The sequence below is a fragment of the Archocentrus centrarchus genome, chromosome 2 (genome assembly GCF_007364275.1).
Source record: "Archocentrus centrarchus isolate MPI-CPG fArcCen1 chromosome 2, fArcCen1, whole genome shotgun sequence".
NCBI classification, from domain to species: domain Eukaryota; kingdom Metazoa; phylum Chordata; class Actinopteri; order Cichliformes; family Cichlidae; genus Archocentrus; species Archocentrus centrarchus.
The window spans coordinates 433,814-456,868 of NC_044347.1; the positions used below are offsets into that span (position 1 = coordinate 433,814).

General features: G+C 40.9%; 1 protein-coding gene and 1 pseudogene across 1 annotated transcript in view; one reads left to right on the forward strand and one right to left on the reverse strand.

The window, feature by feature from the left end:
- Nucleotides 1-23,055, forward strand: part of LOC115791158 (NACHT, LRR and PYD domains-containing protein 12-like) — a 1,329,445-nt pseudogene that overhangs the window by 29,473 nt on the left and 1,276,917 nt on the right.
- Nucleotides 1-23,055, reverse strand: part of LOC115791215 (NLR family CARD domain-containing protein 3-like) — a 59,354-nt gene that overhangs the window by 2,538 nt on the left and 33,761 nt on the right. Inside the window, exon 6 of the mRNA XM_030745369.1 lies at nt 749-787. Coding sequence (XP_030601229.1) covers nt 749-787 — 39 coding nt within the window. The remainder of the gene's footprint in view (nt 1-748; nt 788-23,055) is intronic.

The window sequence follows — 23,055 nt, forward strand, 5'->3', positions numbered from 1 at the left end:
TGAAAAGATAGACTTAAATATATGCAGACATGTGAGGGGCGTACTCACTTTTGTGATTCACTGTATGTATATATATATATATATATATATATATATATATATATATATAAATATAAAACAGGAGTTTTGTTTTGAAACAGCATTTTTGTGAACAGTAAAGATCATTTCTAAAGACTTTATGAACTGATTGTTGTTTTCCTTTTTTCTATGTTGTGTGTAATGACTGTTCAGTGGTGTTTTTCATTTTGATTGCACATATTGCTCATTCAAAGCTGGCCGAGGTTTTTACAGATATTTTTAATTTGTCCCTCTCCCAATCATCTGTGCCCACATGCTTCAAGTCCACCACTATAGTGCCCCTCCCCAAGAAAACCAACACAACCTCTTTGAATGACTATCGTCCCATTGCACTCACTTCACTTGTAATGAAGTGCTTTGAGAGGATGGTCATGTCCCATATTAAAGGATCCATTCCGGACACATTAGATCCCCTGCAATTTGCATACCGTCAGAACCGTTCAGCTGATGATGCTGTTAATGCAGCCATCCATACAGCCCTCTCACACCTTGAAAATAAGGACACTTATGTTCGAATGCTGTTTATAGACTACAGTTCAGCTTTCAACACTGTCATCCCAAGCAGGCTGGTTGAAAAGCTGTTCACCCTCGGAATACCACCCTCCCTCTGCCGCTGGGTCTTGGACTTCCTTACAGACAGACCTCAGGCAGTCAGAGTTGGTACCAGGACATCAGAAACAAAGACAGTGAGCACTGGGACCCCACAAGGCTGTGTGCTCAGTCCTCTCCTGTACACCCTCTTCACCTACGACTGCATCCCCTCCCAAAGCAACACCTCCATCGTCAAGTTTGCTGACGACACCACCGTCATTGGGCTGATTACTGGGGGAGAGGAAGCAGCTTACAGGGAAGATGTGGCCCAGCTGGTGTCCTGGTGCCAGGAAAATAATCTCTCCTTAAATACAGAGAAGACTAAGGAGATGATTATTGACCCGAGGAAGAGAAGAGACCAGCATGCTCCATTATTCATCAACGGGACTCAGGTGGAGAGAGTGAAGACCTTCAAATTCCTTGGCACCCACATCAGTGAAGACCTCACCTGGACCTACAACACAGCACAGACTGTCAAGAAAGCTCAGCAGAGACTCTTCTTCTTAAGAAAACTGAGGAAATTCGGATTATCCCCCAAGCTCCTCAGCAACTTTTACAGATGCACTGTGGAGAGCATCCTGACAAACTCCATCACGGTGTGGTATGGAAACTGCACCAGTCAGGACAGGAAGGCTCTCCAGCGTGTCATCAAAACAGCACAATTCATCTGTGGAGCTGCCTTCCCATCACTACAGGACACTTATAATACCCGGGTAATAAAGAGGGCACACAACATCATCAAGGACCGTACCCACCCACAGCACACACTGTTCACACTCCTGCCGTCTGGCAGACGTTACAGGAGTGTAAAAGCAAGAACAACCAGACTAAAAAACAGTTTCTATCCACAGGCCATCAGGCTACTGAACCACTGACTGATTACCAAACTGTGATTACCTGCCTTTCTTTCATCTGTATATATCTGTATATATTGCACTTGCTTTATTATTTATTTATTTTTATTTTCTACTTTTACTTTCCTAATATACTAGTTCTTAAATTTTATTTTAACTTAGTTGCTTATTTCAATTGTTTGTAAAGCAGTCGCAAGTAAGAATTTCATTGCTCAGCATAACCACAGTGTTTTGCGGTGTACATGACAATAAACTTCTTGAATCTTGAATCTTGAATATTAAACAAATGTGCAGGACCGCTTTTTTGCATTTGTGCAATATTTCTAAAATTAGAAACATCCTTTCTCAGAGTGATGCTGAAAAGCTAATTCATGCATTTATTACTTCTAGGCTGGATTATTGTAATTCATTATTATCAGGCTGTCCTAAAAGCTCCCTGAAAAGCCTTCAGCTGATCCAAAATGCTGCAGCTAGAGTACTGACAGGGACTAGAAAGAGAGAGCAGATTTCTCCCATATTGGCTTCTCTTCATTGGCTCCCTGTTAAATCTAGAATAGAATTTAAAATCCTTCTCCTCACCTACAAGGTCTTGAATAATCAGGCACCATCTTATCTCAAAGACCTCATAGTCCCATATCACCCCAACAGAGCACGTCGCTCTCAGACTGCTGGCTTACTTGTGGTTCCTAGGATACTTAAGAGTAGAATGGGAGGCAGAGCCTTCAGCTTTCAGGCCCCTCTTCTGTGGAACCAGCTTCCAGCTTGGATTCAGGAGACAGACACCCTCTCTATTTTTAAGATTAGGCTTAAAACTTTCCTTTATGATAAAGCTTATAGTTAGGGCTGGATCAGGTGACCCTGAACCATCCCTTAGTTATGCTGCTATAGGCCTAGTCTGCTGGGGGGTTCACATAATGCACTGTTTCTCATTCACCTTATTTACTTTGTTTATACTCCACTCTGCATTTAATCATTAATTGATATTAATCTCTGGCTCTCTTCCACAGCATGTCTTTCTCTCCCCTCAGCCCAACCGGTCGCGGCAGATGACCCCCCCTCCCTGAGCCTGGTTCTGATGGAGGTTTCTTCCTGTTAAAAGGGAGTTTTTCCTTCCCACTGTCACCAAGTGCTGCTCATAGGGGGTCGTTTTGACTGTTGGGTTTTCTCTGTATTATTGTAGGGTCTTTACCCACAATACAAAGCGCCTTGAGGCGACAGTTTGTTGTGATTTGGCGCTATATAAATAAAATTGAATAAAATTGAATTGATTGACTCGGGGTTTGATTTGACAACATTGTTTGCTTTTGAGCACTGTTTGAACGGTTTTGAGGCAATAGTTTGGTTTTGCAGGGAGAGACAGAGGTTTTGAGAAAGTAGTTTGAAAATTGAGTTTTGTGTTTACTGTTTAGAGACATGGAGGGATGGTTTCAAGAAATGTGTCTTGGCAATTGAGAAAAACTGAAATGAGCTCTTTACACCCTGGTGCCTTCATAATCATCACTGGTGACTTAAACCACGTCTCTCGCTTCCCGCCTTCCACCAGTTTGCCAAGTGCACAACAACGGACAGAGCAGCTGTACCCAAATATTACGGATGCCTACAGCTCCACACTCAAAAAAGTGAAATAGGTGGGTTGTGCACTTTATATTATTTTGATGTTTTCAGTTTACTTAAAATACATGTCTTTGTTAAGTTGAAATATTTTTTTCTAATAAAGTCCATGTAATTTTGTCTTTCGTTGTGAGTACAAAATAATTACGTGCTGGTTAATCACAAACCATTTAATTAAAATGAATTATGATTGCAATACTTGCTACACCCGGAAGGTGGCAGTAAGAAGAGGATTGAAGTGCTTCAGACTACGCATGTGCAAACTCTCTCTTTTTCGCTGCTTTTTGGCTGTTAAGCATGCGGTGAAGTTGCTAAGTGCTAATGGTATTCATTTTCCGACTTGAGAGAGGTAAGAGGACATTTTTCATCCATACCTGTTGTAGTAATTTCATATTGACCAAGATTAAATTTTGTGTTTGTGATACAACACTTCTATATTTCCAAAGTATTTGTGTTTCAGAGAGCAGCGAACAAGTGCACAATAACGAGCACCCCCCCCCCCCCCATCCCCTAAACACGTTAACAGGGTTTTCCTTTTTTGTTTGTGTTTGATATACGCAATATTAGCTCTGAAAACTGCTTTAACTAGGTCAGTGTGGTTTGGTGAGTCATTTTACTGCCGTATTCTATCCATGGATATTTTAAGAGAACGATTCTATCCTGTCTGAGATGTCAAGCGTTATTTCACCAGCGATTTATCCCATACCTGGCTGCTTCAAGTTTTCCATTGGCAGACTAGTGGGGGGGCATGGCACTCATCAGTTTCGTGGCAGTACAACAGGACTGATCCACTTTTTGATGAATTTGAAAGTTTACTTTGTATATTTATGTACACTATAAAATCTTTCGGGGTGCTTTTAGCCAAATCTGTAAAGTGTTGTTTTGTTATATATATTTTTTCATTGAATTGAGTGCATGAAAGCCATGTTGAGGACTGACATGGAAGTAGATTTAAAGTAAATATCTGTTGTAGGACCCTGTACATAGCACACTAACGATTAATCTGTGAACCTGTTTATCTATTTTTTTCTCTTTCTCTCTTTTTGTAATAATCCTGTTGCAATTTTTCAGGTCCTGATTTGATTTGAGTGAGTCCTGATTCTTGCTTCCACCTGCCTGCTCATTGCACTGTATAACAGGTATGATCACAACGAGCTACTTTAATTACTGTGAATTGAATTGCCAGAATTTTTATTTTAAGAAACATTTATCAGGTGACAGATTAATTTTCTTGCCCTCATTCTGAATGTGTGTTTTATTTTGTATTACATTAATTTATGGATCCTTTAAACTTGATGAATTTCAGATCCTGGGTGTGACAGCTGTTTCCTAACTCATTGATGTGGTGTAGACGGCACTGCTGAGCTTGCCCATGGTATGTTAACAGTCAGACTTTTCTGTCTTAAAACCATTCTATAAATTGAGTTTCCTTTACCAATACATTCTTTGTGGGTTTTTTGTTTGTTTTTTGCCCTCCTCCCCTTCCAGAATGTGGCAGTGTAAAGGTTGCAGTTCAAAGACCTCAACTAGAGGCCAGTTGCTTAAACATTACAGATTAAAACATCCACATTATGGGCGCAGGCACCCTTATCCTTGTCCATATAGTAGTTGTCCATGTACATCTAAGTCATGGAATGCACTCAGGTCACATTTGTGTAGAGTTCACACTAGAGAAACATCCCGGCAAACATTGACATCGGCAACATTCAGCTGTCAGGTTTGTGGGTTCTCTGAAGTTTCCTCTGAAAAGGAGTATTTCACTCATATAAATTTGCATCTCAAAGCCAATGAAACAGTCCCCTGCATGTTCAAGGGTTGTACATTTAGGACAAATATTTATGGGACATTTAAATCACATAAAAATCGAAAGCACCTTGGTTATTCTTACAGTGACTTTAAACCTGGAATAGTTACAGAAAAAGACAGTTTTGAAAGCTCAAGTGTTTCAGGTGAACATAGAGACGATGACGAATCAGAAGAAGCCAGCTTGAATTGCGGTCTTGTTTTCAGAGAGACTTCTCAGAAAATCTTGAGAAAATGAAAGAAGAGAAACTTGCAGCAGTCTTGCTTAAGCTGGAAAACATACTCCATGTTCCTAGTAATGCAGTCGATGAGCTTTTACAGGACTTACACTTCCTAATGAGTTCTGCATCCCAGACTACATTAAATACCATTGTTTCAGATTTTTGTACAAAGCATAATCTTGCTCTTGATGCAAAAGAAACTGAGGAATTGGCCTCTGCCTTCTGTTTTGCTAATCCCTTGACCAAAGCAATTGGAGATCAGGGCCCACTTGGCACTGCTTTTAAGCGGAAACAGTACTTCAGAGAGTCTCTGGAGCTTGAAAAAGGCGACTGGACTTCTTTTTGTTTCTTGAAGACGTTTCACCTCTCATCCGAAAGGCTTCTTCAGTTCTCAACCAAATGGTGGAGAGACCCAGGTATTTAAACCCCTGTGGGCGTAGTCCCCTGGAGGTGGTTATGACCCTCTATTGATCATGTGCTTGAACACATGTGCCCAGGTGTGAAGGGGGCGTGGGTCATATTTAATCAGTGGTTTCAGTTGAAACCAACTTAGGACTCCGCTCCATTGTTTCCTGTGGCCTATTGAGGTCACTGGAACAAAGGTGTGAATGGGGGTTGAGACGTCTGGGAAGGGAGCTCAGGACAGCACTGTAAGCGGGGGAAAGTTGGTGACGTAATCCACCTCCTCTGTTCAATGATGGTTGTTCACAGTGGACATAGATGGCTTCTTTCACTCCTCTTTCAAACCATCTGTTTTCCCTGTCCAAAATGTGGACGCCAATGGATGCCAATGTCCACATTTTGGACAGGGAAAACAGATGGTTTGAAAGAGGAGTGAAAGAAGCCATCTATGTCCACTGTGAACAACCATCATTGAACAGAGGAGGTGGATTACGTCACCAACTTTCCCCCGCTTACAGTGCTGTCCTGAGCTCCCTTCCCAGACGTCTCAACCCCCATTCACACCTTTGTTCCAGTGACCTCAATAGGCCACAGGAAACAATGGAGCGGAGTCCTAAGTTGGTTTCAACTGAAACCACTGATTAAATATGACCCACGCCCCCTTCACACCTGGGCACATGTGTTCAAGCACATGATCAATAGAGGGTCATAACCACCTCCAGGGGACTACGCCCACAGGGGTTTAAATACCTGGGTCTCTCCACCATTTGGTTGAGAACTGAAGAAGCCTTTCGGATGAGAGGTGAAACGTCTTCAAGAAACAAAAAGAAGTCCAGTCGCCTTTTTCAAGCTCCAGAGACTACTATGACCTGGATAACTGAGAATCTACACAGACATACAGTACTTCAGAGACAAGTTCCAAGTTGTTGAACCAGTTGAATATGTTTTGGATAAGGAGCGAAACCATACCTACCAATATGTATCATTATTGCAGTCATTGCAGCAGCTCCTTAGCAAAGATAGTTTAATTGATGATGTAGTAGAAAATTACAGTTCTCACCAAAATGAAACTGCACAACACGAATACAAGTCATTTCAGAATGGAGAGTTTTTCCAAAAAAATGAGTTCCTATCTTCAGGAGAATTGAGAATAAGTGTGACACTTTATATTGATGAGTTTGAAGTGTGTAACCCTCTGGGCACTTCCAGGAAGAAGCATAAACTTTGCGCTATGTACTGGATTTTGAGCAACTTACCTCCAGGCCAGCACTCCTCTTTGTCATCCATCTACTTGGCAGTACTGTGTAAAAGTAACTACATCAAGGAATACGGATATGGAAAAGTGCTTGAACCTCTTTTGCGCGATCTGGTTGTCTTGGAAGAGCATGGCGTGTTTGTCCCACAGATTGGAAAAAATATTAAAGGCACAGTACAATGTGTAGCTGCAGACAATCTGGGTGCCCATGGGATTGCGGGCTTTGTGGAAAGTTTTTCTGTCGATTTTGCACAGGGCGGTCCAGTGATTTTCAGACCAAGCAGGTTCTGTCAGGTGAGTTTCATCTTAGATCCAAAGACGAACACAAAAAACATGTCAAACATGCAGCGGAAAGTGGCAAGCCTTGTGTTGGAGTGAAAAGGCCGTGTGTGCTGTCAGAAAATCTGTCTCATTTTGATGTAACAACTGGATATCCACCTGATGTACTCCACGATCTGTTGGAGGGTATAGTTCCAGTGGAACTTGCACAGTGCTTAGGTGTGTTGATATCCAAACAATACTTCTCTTTGGACACTTTAAATAAGGTCATTCTCAGCTTCCCCTACAAAGGAGAAGATAAAAAAAACGTCCCCATGTTGTGCCACAAAAACTTTTAAGGAGAAAGACAATAGGTGGCAATGCAGCTGAAAATTGGACCCTCATAAGATTGCTGCCTTTCATGATTGGAGATGTTATACCTGACGGTGAACCACTGTGGGAGATAATTTTGGATTTAAAAGAGATAGTGGAACTTGCTGTTTCCCAGATCCACACAGAAGAATCAATTGATTATCTTCAGTTCAAAATATCTGATCACAGACAGAAATATCAAGATGCATTTCCCAACGAAAAACTCCTCCCAAAGCATCACTTCTTAGAGCATTACCCTCACATGACCCGATGTTTTGGTCCTCTAGTTGGGCTGTGGACCATGAGGTTTGAGGGCAAACACAGTTTTTTCAAGGAAGTTGCTCATCACACCAAGTGTTTCAAGAATGTTGCTCTAACACTGTCAAGAAAACACCAGATGATAATTGCGTATAACTTTCACTCATCACGTCCACAGAAACCTGGAGTTGAAGTACAAAATGTATCAAGAGTCCCTGTTGAGATGCTGAAAGATGATGTATCATTGCCTCTTCAGCAGATGTACCCAAACATGGCAGAAGTAAACATGGCTAACAGTGCAGATTGCAAGGGGATCAACTATAGAAAGGGAATGATAGTCATTTGTGGATTTACTGATGGGCTACCTAAATTCGGAGAAATAATACGGATATGTGTACTTCAGGATACGCTGAATTTCATAGTCAAGATGTACTCAGCTTGGTTTAGGGAGCACTACCGGGCCTTTGAACTGCAACCATGTCCAACTGGCACAATGTCCCTGTTAACATATGACGAACTGGCAGAGAAGTACCCGTTACATGACTACTTTGTTGGGCCCCTTCGACTGGTTACATTTAAAAGATATCCATATATTAAAAGTTGAATATGTGAGTAAATGGCTTTAATTGATAGCTTACTAAATGTACACTAATTCTCTCTGGCATGTGCACCTAATACTAACCCATCACCTCTTTCTACTTGGCTGTTTGCTAACCTGTTTCTGTGCATGGACTAACTCCATGTCACTGGTAGGGCGGACAAAATTTTGATATTGATATTGTGATATGAGACTTGATATCTGGGATTTTGGATATTGATATAGAATATGGCATTAGTGTTGTCTTTTCTGAGGTTTAAATGGTACATTCATTACATTCAAGTGGTATTTTTTGAACTAGCATTTATTTGCTTTTATTCACAGTTATAAATGCTGATTATTATCAAAATTCTAGTTGTATAAATACTTTGTGGAAGCACCACAGTCATCCCCACCATCACAATATCTATATTGAGGTATTTGGTTAAAAACATGTCATATCACCTATTCCAACCTAAAGTAACTAATTTGAGCACTGTTAACCATAGTATGACACTTCATTTTCCATGCTACTATCATTATGTCACTGGCTTCTGTCTGTAGATTGCTTCAGTGTCCTGTTTACATGACCAAAGTCAATTGGTTTCTTTCTAATTTGAATGCTTTTAATTTATACATATTTAATTACTTTATATGTGCGTTTTCATCTTCTCCAGACTGACGCATTTGGATGATGGCTGCACCAGTAAAACTGCGGATTATCCTTGGTTCCAACAATGCTGAAAAATTGACCATAGAATCAGGCTTGCCAGCATCTGTTGAGGATCTTACAAATGAGATCAAACGTCAGTTTGATATAGAGGGGGACATTAGACTCCAGTACATGGACAGTGACTTTGACAACGAGTTTGTTAACCTTAACCAAATTTGTGACATTCAAGACAAGAGCACAGTGAAAATCATTCACTTGTCAGATGCTCTAGACCTCAGCCAAGGCAGCATGAATCAGAGTGGAGAAGAAGCATCGTTCTCATCTTCTGACACAATAATACTCTCCTCTGATTCAGAATCTCCTCGATCATCACATTGGCCGACAGAATTCCAAATTCCAAAGTTTTCATATGACGTAGAGATGCAACTTCAAAGTGCAAACCAGGACTTCATATCAAATGGAGTTCTTCTGACACCCGGTCATAAACTTAAATCAGACATCTTGGAAAGTCTGGCTCAGGAAATCATCAAGTTCAAGGCATATCCCTCAAACTTGGAAATTGAATCTGTTGCTGAAGCTTTGATCAAAGCACATCCATGTTTGAGAGAACAGGGATCCTTCAGTGGTTTCTCTGGCTGGAAAATAAGCCTTAAGTATAAGATAGCAAACTACAGGACAAAACTTAGAAAGTTGGGGTGCCCAGAACTGACCATCAATTCCTCAAGCACAAACCTGCAGATAGATGTCAGCCTGCCTACGATGTCAAAAAACCGAGGAAAGCCGAAGTAAATTTTTGTCCTCCCTATCCTGCTGGAGAGACCCAGGACAGCCTTGAAGGGGAAAGATTGGCGTTGTTATCTGAGGTCAAGAAGAGACATAATGATAAAGTTATCAAAGAAAAGATGGCTAAGACGTTCGCATACAGAAGGCAGGAGGTTGTCAGAGACAAGCCCATGATGGCAGAGTTCAAGATCAGATGGCCAGGACTGTTCACTGTGGCAGAGGTATGAAATGCTTTTTAAATCAGCTATAGTCAACAATTTTTTTCAATTATGCTTTAATGGATAGTGACAGTGTAGAGACAGGGAGGTCAGGGGAGAGAGTTGTTATGGCTTCCAGTTACATGGGAATGTTAATCATTTTATCTAAAAATAACACGGGAAATGCTATTGTATTGCAGCACAGCCTGTTTTTTGTACATTCTTGTGAGAGTATTTCTGTTTTAAATGTTAAATGTTTTATGGTTTTGTGGACATTATGTTTTCAGGTGGAAGGAGAATTTGTGAGGATCACTACTGCCCCCCTTGTCTCAAGGTTCCATGCACAGCTTGACCAACACACTGCCCAGCTCATCAAAGTGTTCAAGAAGAAAGGAGGCTTTGCAGGGACTAACATTAGCAGGATTTTGATCCCAATCACACAGGTATGTTTTGCTATTGGTAGTGAACAATATGGAATTATAAACCGATGTTGACTAGTCAGTTTGGACAAGTATGCTGACAAGTTAACAGTCAGAATAATATTTCTGTGTTTTTTTTCTCTCTTTAGAATGAAAGTATTGAAAAGAGGAGGGAGTGCATCCTGAGGGCACTTTGTATCTACCTCAACGAAGACCCGAACATCCTCTTCAAAGAATACCTGGTTTGTAATTTTAAGTTTATTTTCTACCTATAATAAATCAATTTTAATCTCTGTGGGGGTGTTCCCAAGACCACTGATGTTGGTGCCTTGGGTGTGGCTTCGTTAGTGCTTCATTCTTTTATAACGACTGCCAACACTAAGATATCTATATTAGATGAAATAACTCAGTTGACAGATTCATGCTAATCACTCTAAAATTTTGATGGAATCATTCAGCACTGCTTTATCTTATTTTTACACAAATAGCACTTTTTGAAGTATCATGCTGTTTTCGTTCAAAGGAAACCTGAAAGGCAAAAGTTGTTCTTTGGAATTCTACAAAATCTGTGATTTCATAGATTGATTGTCTTTTCTTTCTCCCCTATGTAAAGGATACTGATGGTACGGCTGTAGAGAGAGGCCTTGAGCAGCTTACCCTGGGCATCTACATCATCAAAGTCGAGGGAGGTGATGCCACCACTCCTCCAGCTGATGTTGGAATTGTCATTGAGGGTGCTGAAGTTCTACATGACCTGGGAGACGTCGCCTCTGCATGTGCACTCTTAATGGGTGCAATATATACAATGAACCTCAGCAATCCTAAGGAACTGAGGTACTTCTTTGAAGTACTTCAAAAGCTCTTCCTTCAACTGGATGCTGGCAAACTTTCACCCAAGGTACAGATGCTCAAGAACAAACTGTTTGAATGAACCAAACATTAATTTGAATGCTCTGGTCAAAAGAAAAAGTTGATACAATTTTTTTTCCCTTCCACACTACTAAATTAAAGGATGTGTGTTGTTATAGTTTGACCATTATGCTGTCTCCAAAAAAAAGAACTACAAGCTTCTTATATTGTTATATAATAGTATTGGCAAATTGGATGTTTTGTAGGATGTTACATTTGTTTATGCTGCATCAAGGTGGTTTATAATTGTTAATATTGGGTAACAATGCTGCAACACAAGTTGACATGTTTGGTAACATAATTACATTTCAAGATAGTCCCTCCACAATATTAAAATGAAAGTTGACAACATGTGTTGTTATGGTTGATATGGTTAGATTATTATGTTGTTACAAAAAAGAGAACTGCCTGTACAAAGCCTGTTCTATTGTTGGAATGCATAAATGCTGTTTACAACTCGCTTATTGACTCTTTTAACTTAACACAACTCGTGTGTGGTCCCACTCATGAAAAAGGTCACACACTGGATCTGGTGTTGTCCTATGGACTTAGAGTCTGCATCACAGGGATACGTGACTGTGGTATATCGGACCATTTTCCTGTTTTATTTACAGCAGCGCTCCCCAGCTCTGGGATAAATAGAGTATCCTCTACACGTCGTGTGCGCTTGGTTAACTCTTCATGCGCTGCTGATTTTGCAGCTGCTTTTAAAAACTCTGACTTAAGCAATTTGGATTTTTGCTTGAGCCTGAATACCGAGGACTTCACTAACTCTTTTATATCTGCTTGCACTGCTGTACTGGACTGTATTGCCCCTTTTACAACCAAACGCACCAAACCTTCCTCCCAGCCCTGGCTGAATGAGACAACCCGCGCTCTCAGACGTGAGTGCAGACGCGCTGAGAGAAGGTGGAAAAAGGATAAGCTCCATGTCTCCTTAGAGATCCTGCGTAACTGTTTATTGAAATACCAGAAAGCAGTAAAATATGCAAAGTCTGCTTATTTCTCTAACATTGTTTCAAGTAACAGTCACAGGCCTCATTTTCTTTTTAGTGTTTTTAATTCACTCGCTGATCCTCGCTGTAATGTGAACCAAGCCAAGGTCTGTCCTGCACTGTGCGAAAACTTTAAGAAATTTTTTGTGGAAAAAATTTCTGCCCTCAGGCCTTCATCACCTCAGCCTGAAACAGACTCATCTGCACCTCCTCCCAGCAGAGCTGTCTTTGAGCAGTTTGAGCCTGTCACACTCTCCACACTAAAGGAGGTGATTCAAAATATGAGACCTGTAAACTCTCCCACAGACTGTGTTCCCTCTCGCCTTTTTAAAGAGGCTTTTGATTCAGTGGGACCAACTATCCTCGCTCTGATTAACAGTGCGCTTGCATCTGGTTGTGTTCCAGCTGCCTTTAAACATGCAGTTGTACAGCCTCTAATCAAGAAGAAGAACCTTGACCCTGATGTTCTTTCAAATTACAGACCAATTTCTAAATTACCATTTTTATCCAAGGTTCTTGAAAAAGGTGTTTTTAAGCAACTTCAAGCATTTTTAAGTGGACATGGAATGTGGGAAAAGTTTCAGTCAGGTTTTAGAATGCGTCACAGCACAGAGACGGCTCTTTTAAGAGTTTTTAACGATCTGCTTTTAACTGTGGACTCTGGTAGTCCTGCAGTTTTAGTACTTCTAGACCTGTCAGCTGCCTTTGACACTGTGGACCACGAGATCCTTCTATCCCGCCTAGAACATGAAATTGGCATTAAAGGCACGGTTCTGACTTGGTTCAGATCATATCTTACTGATAGAAGTTTCTCTGTCCATCTAGGAAACTGTTTTTCTACCACAGCAAAGCTTTCTTGTGGAGTGCCTCAGGGGTCCATTCTGGGCCCAATTCTTTTCTCATTGTATATGTTGCCTCTAGGGTCGATTTTTAGGAAACATAATATTTGTTTCCACTGTTTTGCTGACGACATCCAGGTATATATGCCCATCAAACTGAACAGCAGAGATCCATGGGAACCCCTGCTGAACTGTCTAAGTGACATCAAGTCCTGGATGAGAAACAATTTCCTAAATCTTAATGAAAGCAAAACCGAGGTCATATGCTTTGGTAAATTTGACCCCTCAAGCTACTCCTCTGGCACTCCGAGTCATTTGGCTCCTCACTGTCGTGATGCTGTGAAAAATCTGGGTGTCATTTTAGATAGTAGTTTTAAAATGGAGAAGCAAGTAAGTGCTGTTACCAAAATCAGTTTTTACCAACTCAGAGTTATTGCCAAGGTAAAACCTTATCTCCCACAGCAGGACCTGGAAAAAGTTATTCATGCTTTTATTACTTCCCGCCTGGACTACTGTAATTCTCTGTACTTTGGCATAGATCAATCATCTGTGCGCCGCCTGCAGGTAGTCCAGAATGCGGCAGCTCGTCTTTTAACCGGTTTAAAAAAGCATGAACACATTACCCCAGTCCTGTCATCCCTTCACTGGCTCCCTGTCCGTTTTAGAATCGATTTTAAGATTTATTGCTTACTTTTAAAGCCTTAAACGGACTGGCACCTTTGTATCTGTCTGAGCTGCTTCACTGTCACACCCCTGTAAGAGCTCTGAGGTCATCGAACCAGCTGCTCTTACAGAGGCCTAAAACTAGACTAAAACAGAGAGGTGATCGAGCTTTTGCAGCAGCAGCACCAAAGCTATGGAACGATCTACCTCTCCATATCCGCACAGCTCAGACGATACACACATTTAAATCTCTATTAAAAACACATTTCTTTTCCTTGGCATTTGGCTGCAGTGCTACCTCCTTTTAGATGATTGTTTTATGGTATTTTATGGTACTTGTTTTAAACGTTTTAATTTTTAATTTTCTTATGTTATTTATTGTTCTTAATGTTTTTATTTATTTATTTTTATTTTATTATTTTATTTATTTATTTATATATTTTTATTTTTATTTAGTATAGTCCTTGGGGTTACAGATCTTGTACAGCACTTTGGTCAACGTCGTTGTTTTAAATGTGCTTTATAAATAAACTTGACTTGACTTGACTTGACTTGACAACTGGTGGTGTCGAACCGCTGCACCCTAATGTCTGCTAAGGGTTATATTTTGGACCAAGTGGCAGCAAAATGTTAAATGAATATTAGTGAATAAAGGAAATAACAAAATATGTTGGTTGTATGAAATTCATTTATGTGGAACCTGTTGACAAACTAGAATTAGATCAAACCAATTAGTATAAAATAAATTGGATGAAAACGTATTTTAATTAATTGAACTTAAATTTATTATTTTACTGCTATGAATACAGTATATGTTTGAAGGACAAATGTAAAATATGTAGCCTGTAAATATATTATTTATGTCCATGTAACATAACTAAATTTGATTGGATAAACTTAAATAATTCTTGTTGAACAAAAGTAATTTTATCTAGGTGGTACAATTCACATTGTGTTAATGTAATACAAGTTCATAAAGTTAGATTACCTTAACATTTTTGCTTTTAACTAACATGATACACTTTCATGGAACCTGTTGACAAAATAAATTTAATTAAAGCCAATGTTTCAATTTTTTGAGTGCAGTGCCCTTCCCCCACTGGGCAGGTCAGACCACAACCTGGTCGTGCTCTTTCCATCTTACAAACCTGTGTTCAGCGGTAGCCCGTTACAGACAGAACCATGTAGAAATGGTCTCCCGAGGCCATAGAATCACTGTGTGCTGCCCTTGAAAACACTGACTGGGAGACCCTGTATGAACCATACAGTAAGGACATTATGGTCTAACAGACTGCAGTACTGAGTACTTTGGGTTCTGTGGCCCTTTTTCCACTGACCGAGTGCCAATGCCAGTATTTAAACCGTTCACCAGTAATGCACTTGGTGCGCGGCCAAAAAATGGGTTCAACTCCAGCCCCGCTGTCATGGTTGGGCTGTGTGGTGGAGTGGGTAGACCCCAAAAATGCAGGACTCACGAGCAAAACCAAACTAAAAGGGTGTTTATTAAATAAAGACAAGAATAAGGGAGCTACACTGGGGTGGACAGGTGCCAAAACTAAATATGTGGAAAAACACACACACACACACACACACACACACACACACACACACACACACACACACACACACACACACACACACACACACACACACACACACACACACACACACACACAGCAGCAGCAGCAGCAGGAGTCATAAACATTGAAGACAACGCAACAAAGAACAGATGAAAAGTGAGGGCTTAAATACACAAAAGGTAATCAGGGCAAGAGGAAACAGCAGGGCACAGCAGGTGAAGCAAATGAGACTAATAACAGGGGAAGCAAAACTGAACACAAAGCACACAGAACACAAGACTGGCAAAATAAAACAGGAAGTAACTAAACAAGGTACACGCAGACATAACATGGGGGACTGGCATACAGACACGGGACGGAGACGCAGACTAATCACAACACTAGGAATAAAACTCAAAAATAAAAACACAGGAGGTCAGGGTTAAGACAAAAAGACAACAGACACAAGACCATAGATGCAGGGGAGACAAGGACAAAGGGAACAAGAACATCAAAACAAACTGGGAATTAAAAACTCGGGGAAAATAAACTAAACACAAAACACTGGGCAGACGGCTCAGGACCATGACACCTGCAAACTAGCTGGTCTCGAACCAAGAACGCGTGACGAAAGTGTAACCCTCGTTACCTTGAACGCACACACATCAGCTGACATGATTGGCTCTCCTGGTTTGCTGTCACTGTGGAGCGGCACCTTTAAGACCTAGCAGGCAGGCCTATGTTCGGGTGTTTGGCTCCTGCTGTGGCTGGCACACTCTGCTATCAGATATGGAAACCAGAGGTGGGAAGTAACGAAGTACAAATACTTCGTTACTGTACTTAAGTAGATTTTTCAGGTATCTGTACTTTACTTAAGTATTTATTTTTCTGACTACTTTTTACTTTTACTCCCTACATTTTTACACAAGTATCGGTACTTTCTACTTCTTACATTTTCAAACAGACTCGTTACTTTTTAACACGTCAGAAGAAGTTTGCATTTCCGGTCAGTGCGCCGTCAAACATCAAACGATCTGAGCCTAAACGGAGGAATAATAACACATAAGAGACAATCGTACTGGTGTATCCTCCATCATCGGGGCTTATCTCGTACAAAGGGATTAAATACACAAACCCATATAATTAATGTCTCATTTATAGCGCTATAATCAGGGGTCACAGCGGGCCGGACCGAGTCCGTAAGTTGCGCTGCGGCACATAAACAGCTTAGCTAGCGCTACTGAAGAGGAGCGAGCATGAAGGGAGTAACGTGTGGCAGGTAAATGCAACGTTTCTAAATGCTCAACAAATATCAGCAAACACACAAAGTGTGTGCAGTTTGTCACACAGTGTGTCTGCTAGCTAAAAGAAGAGCTGCTGCATTTCAGGGAGAGCAAAGAGAGAGAAGTTCACTCAGAGATGGAGAAAGAGGACAGGCGAGGAAGAAGAGAGGTTAGAATTAAAGGTAAGGACTGGAAAATAAACTGAAGTATGCTGACTTTGTGTAATTCAAAGATGCTATGAAAATACTGCAGTTTAGTGTGTAATAAATAGGTTAGCTTGTTGTACTGTATTTACAGTAAAGCTCTGTGTTGGACTGGAGCACAGTGTTTGTGTTCATGGTCAGAGTTACAGGTTACATCAGTGCAGCAGAGATGAGTTTGAATCAAAGCTGCTGATGCTGAGATTCAATCACTGAATCCAACATTTCTACAGCCTGTATGCTGTCAGTGTAGGGGATGGAGATCAGCTCAGAGAGCTGTGAAATACTGGGTTACATCTTTGTGAGTTCACTTCATCCACACAGAGCAGTAAACCTCAGAGCAGCAGCAGCAGGTCAGCTGATCACAGCCTGCACACCAACATGATTTACTGCAGCTACAATAGAAAGTTGTGATTCTTCTCCCCATGCAGAGCCACTACAGCTGATCTTAGGGTTCCTCCAGCTTCTGAATCCCACTGAGTATCCTCATGTTTGTGTTTAGGTGGAGGCACAGTCACCCTCTACTATGGAGGACATGGAGAATAGAGCTGTGTTTAAATTCCCTTTCACAGTTTGTGTCCTACATAACAGATTCAAGCTGAGTGCATTCATTAGGATTAAAATTTAGATTGGAATAACGTTTGTATTCTCATGTACTATTTTATATTATTACAATAATATATAACGAGGTTCGGTTAGTTTTACACAAAAATATCAGGTAGAAACGTCCTCCAAAGAACTACTTTTACTTTCTTACTTTGAGTACATTTCAGAGCCTGTACTTTTTTACTTTTACTTAAGTAGAGAAGTTGAACCAGTACTTCGACTTTTACTAAAGTATTTTTTAACATAAGTACTTGTACTTCTACTTAAGTACAGAATGTCAGTACTTTTGCCACCTCTGGTGGAAACTGAACTGCAGGATTATTATACAGATACTCAGCGGTGAGTTACTTTTTAGATGATCAATTAGTGTCACAATGTGTTCACATTAAGAACGGGTAGTTCAGAAGTGAACACAGAACATAATATTCATTAGTCCAACATTGCCATTTTGGATTCGGCTATCCTGCCTGTACAGCATGTTTATTTTCCTGTATTTTCAGTGGATTGTGGTACGGGGAGTAGCTTGTTGGTTGTTTATGATGTAAGCAGTGTATTTTAGTATGATTTGACAGGCTGTGGGTTTTCCATATTGTATGTACTGATGGGTAGAATGTATGTCACAATGATGTCATGATGATAAACTGTGTTTACCGGTAAACTTTTAAAATGATGTTTTTGTAATGACCTTGTTTACAGGTCAGGTTTTTTTGCACGCATCAAGACACAGCTCAAGTGGGGAAAAGTTTGATGGCGAGCTGGTAGGAATACTTGTATTTCCTTTTGGATTTGGACGTTGTTCCCTGGCTTTCCAATAAGGGAAAACAGTGAGTTGAACTGACTTCACCCGCACTTTGAAGGGATGCACACATTGAACTAAAATGGACTGAGGTGATTCTGAAGTCTGGAAGAGAATGAAGATGGGTCCAATATGAACTGTTGTGTTTATTGTGTGTCTTTGTTGTGTGTTTGTTGGTAACCCTTTATGACCTACAATAGAACAGGTCCGCCAGGCCATATCTTTACATTTTTACATGCTGTAGTGCCATTTTTTGGAATATTTCAATTTTCTATACATCAATAGAATCTTTATACCCTAAATTTTCAAAATATGTATGAAAGAAATCCATAGTACCTACAGAAATTAGCTAAAAAGTCGAATAACCCCCCCCAAAAAAATTGAAAATCGTTTTTTAATTTTGCATATTTTTCTAGATACAGAAAAGCCATAGCTGTATTCTTCAAAAGTGTAAATGAGAAAAAGATGCACAGAGGCCTTTCAAACCACAGAAAATAAATTTTGAGTCTGTTCATAACTTCATTTGTAAGATACACTCATTTTATAAACTGTAGGAAAAACGAAAAAAAAATGAATACTGTGCAGAATTTGCAAAAAGACAGCATGTGCATCAAAATAAACTACTTTCAATAGTGTAATCAAAGTTCTAAGTGTCTCTGGAACGTATACAGGAAGGTATAAAGTCAAACATGCAGTGGTTTCTGCTGTGCCAGGCCTAGGAGAATAAAACTACGTTTCCCGGCAAGAATATGAGCGATTCGCTGGAAAATGCAGGTAGTGGCTTGTATGAAATCATGTGATAGTTCGTGTGACAACGTGATGACGGACTTTCCAACGTAGGAAGTCCTGTTAGCAGCTAATGAAAACAGTGACCGCAAGGATTATAATGTTTTGTTGTTTGCGCTTTATATGCATTTTTAAACGATTTCTGCGAACCTGTTGGAGGAAGGATATAGCGCCCTGGGGACATGTTGAATGCACAATATGTAAGTGTAAATTCTCTGGTTTTATATACAAAAAAAATTACTGCTCTCTCTTATTTGGTTGCAAATGAGGACACTGAGGGGCCCGCCAGCAGGCCCGCCGGTACAAAGAGGTTAATCTCCGAATTACATTTGTGATCACAGTAACACCTGGTTTCCTTGAGTAATTCATTGTTCACATCAGTCAGGCTCCACAAAGGACAGTTTTCTGCGTACAGTTAATGCTTCAAACTATTCTCCATTGCATATCTCTTGGTCTACCTCTGTTCTAGGTTAAAAAAGCAGCAGCGGGGCGTGACTCTGCCGTCTCAACATCAAGTTTTCTACCATATTACATGTGTATTACAGGAGAAAAGCGAAGCGATTTTCACGGCTGTGAATTAGGTTGGGCTCTAAGGCTGAACTTGCTGCTTTGTATCAGTTCATATCACAGATAAAAGGACACAAAGTGCGTACTTGTCGTCTTGCTCTAATCTCTGTCTGTGTTTCCCTCTGTGCTGCACACAGATGCTGCAGTAGTTTGGTTTGGACCCTAAAACGTATTTGCAGCACAGAAAGGGGAGCGTGTTCTCCCACGTTTGTGCGCTTCGGCTTCGTGTCCAGACGAGGACCCGCCCACGCTCATACGTAAAGGAGCAGTTCACAGAAACGCGGTGGAAATGCGGGCCCGTTCTTAAGCATTTCGCTGGTTCATTGAAACTGATATCAGCACAGGCACAAGCATGGGCACCTCTGCGGTGGAAACGAAGTATGTGTGGAAAACTAAATTCCTACCAAAGTGGCCCGCTGGTGCCCTAACAACAAGCCCTGGGTAACCAGTAACCTGTCTCCTCAATACTAAGTACTACAAAAGGAAAATTCAAGCTGAGAGAAAATAAGTATACATACAAACCGAAACTGGAGGAAAAACTGGAGAGAAACAAAACCAATGAAGTATGGAGAGGCATGAGATAACTCATCAATCTCCAAAGAAAAGATGGACTTGCTGGGGGGGTTGTGTGTGTGTGTGTGTGTGTGTGGGGGGGGGGGGGGGGGGGGGGGGGGGTACAAAGAGCAGACGAACAGCTACCACTAAGAAATGCTAATAATGTCTCAACTACCCTACAGTGGCCCACCCCTCGCCTGATCCCAACAACAGCCTTCCACCCCCCCCCAGCATTACCGTCACCCAGCACCTCCTCTGTGACACCCACCACACATGACAAACTATCCCCCAAGTCCCCAAGAGAACTGTACATCACATCAGAGCAGGTAATGGGGAAACTGAAGATGCTCAACCAAAAAAAGGCAGCTGGACTGAACAACATCAGTCCCTTCTGTAACAGTGCTTAAGTTGTATGTGATTCCACTTGCCATAATAACCACAATTTGTAATGTGGAGGTTTACTGGCTCAATGGCGCCCTCTCTCAAAAGGCAATGGATAAATGCCGCTGGCAATATTGGAACTGTGGCCAGATCATGAGAAGAGCCTTTAGCTATGGAAAACGATGGCACTGGTGATGGCGACACGCAAGCGGCAGTGAGTGTAAGTGTGTATGTGTAATGTGAACTTGACATTATTTTACATACTTTTTTTTTTACATATTCTTTCATCTGTTTAGTCTGTAGTGAGTGAAGCAACAATGAGTCACCTGAGTTTGAGTGGGTTTTTACTTCTCCTGGTTGTTTTATGCCATTTTTCCTGGGCTCTGTGAGCACCAGGAGCCTTACCGCTATGGTCGTGACTTCCTCTTACTCCTGTATTACTCTGGTAGGGGCTCCGTGGATTGTGCAGTTGTCCTGCCAATGGAGATCGCCAGACCAGCTGATAACGCGCTGAAGAATGGCAGATTGATAGCCAAAGCGATCGTTGCAAGGAAAAAGGGGAAACAAGGCCGTGTGCATCAGAGGCTGAAAAGACTGGGCCATCATCGGATACCTCTCGCTACGGTCATTTTAGCCAATGTCCACAATAAGATGGATGTGCTTCAAGCCAATGTCAAGTTCCCGGTGGAATATAAAACATCTTGTCTCCTGACCTTCACTGAGACATGGCTGAAGGAGCACAATCCACCTTCTGAAGAGGAGCTGGATGGATTTGGCATTCCCTTTCATGTTGACAGAGACCCCACAGTGACCGGGAAGTCACTTGGTGGTGGTGGTGGTGATGGGGGCTGTCTCTATGTCAACAAAAGTTGGTGTAAAACAGTTGTCATCAGAGAGTAAATGTGTACCTCTGATATTGAAAGTTTATCAGTTTCATTCTTCCCCGTCTACTTGCCGATGGAATTTCCACAAATATTTGTAACAATTCTATATATTCACTCTAAGGCTGATGTGGACACTGCGACTTGGACTATAGTTAATAGAGTGAACTGGCTTCAGGGAATTTCTCTGGACCCACCAAACTTTATTATGGGCGAATTTAATCATTGTAAGCTGGGAAAGTCCCTCTGTAACTTTTATCAATATGTCACTTGCCCAACACGACTCACTCAAAGCCTTGATCTTTGCTACGGCTCGGTGAAAGGAGCTTATAAATCTTTGAAGAGAGCTCCACTCGGTACTTCCAACCACTACAGTGTTTACTTGGTTCCGGTCCTGAGGAACCACAAGCCGGAACGGAGGTTAGTACCGGCTTGGTAAGGTGACTCCATTCAGCAGCTCCAGGACTGTTACAGCCTCAAGTTCTTACAAAGATTTGGACACACTCACAGAGACAGTGTCTGCCTGCATTATGTTCTGTGAAGAGTTGATTATTCGTCAGAAGTATGTTGTTGTTTATTCAAACAATAAGCCATGGGTCACCAAATCTCTCAAGAGGGTCAATAACCTATGAAATATTAGTTTTAATGAAGGTGATGAAACCGGTACAAAAAAAAAAAAAAAAAAAAATCACAAAAACAAGTGTTAAGGGAAATTAAAATTGTCAAGAAAATTAAAAGGTCAAAGTTGAGTTCATGCTCAAAGCAGGTAAATCTCAGCCTGTTTGGGATGGGGTAAAGTCCATCATGGCAGGGTTATAATAGTATTAGATTTTACATTATCATTTAGTTTTAGTTAGTTTTTACTTTTTTTTCTCTAATTCTGTTAGTTTTAATTAGTTTTCAGAGCAGTTTTGCTCGTTTTTATTTTTGGTTTATTGCTTAGTTTTAGTTTAGTTTAGTTTAGTTAGTTTCAGTATTAGTTGTAGTTTTCCATACTTTGTCAGGTGCAAGATTCAAGGTACAAGAGTGACTCTTGTGTAATAAAAACTCAACAAAAGATACAGTTTAAAGAAATATATTCAAAAACCAACTTTTCACAGACAGCAACACTACGTGCTAAATGTGTGTAATATTAAGGACACACATGAACATCAACAGGGAGAAACAGAAGAACATGAACTCCCAAACTCAATAACTTCTACAATAAACTCTACAATAAAGTTCAGCGTCAGTGCAGCAGATTAACAACAGCTTCTATTTTGGAGCTAGCTTGGTTAGATGCTCCATATGTGGCCGTGTGTTTTCATTACCTTATGGTCGTGTGCTGGTGTTTTAAATGTGCTGCCGGCTGGGACTTCTTTTGGTCCTCGCTCTTTGTGCTCAGTTTTTTGGCTGCAAACATATTTCAATTCAATTCAATTTTATTTATATAGCGCCAAATCACAACGAACAGTCGCCTCAAGGAGCTTTGTATTGTGGGTAAAGACCCTACAATAATACAGAGAAAACCCAACAGTCAAAACGACCCCCTATGAGCAGCACTTGGTGACAGTGGAAAGGAAAAACTCCCTTTTAACAGGAAGAAACCTCCAGCAGAACCAGGCTCAGGGAGGGGGGGTCATCTGCCGCGACCGGTTGGGCTGAGGGGAGAGAAAGACATGCTGTGGAAGAGAGCCAGAGATT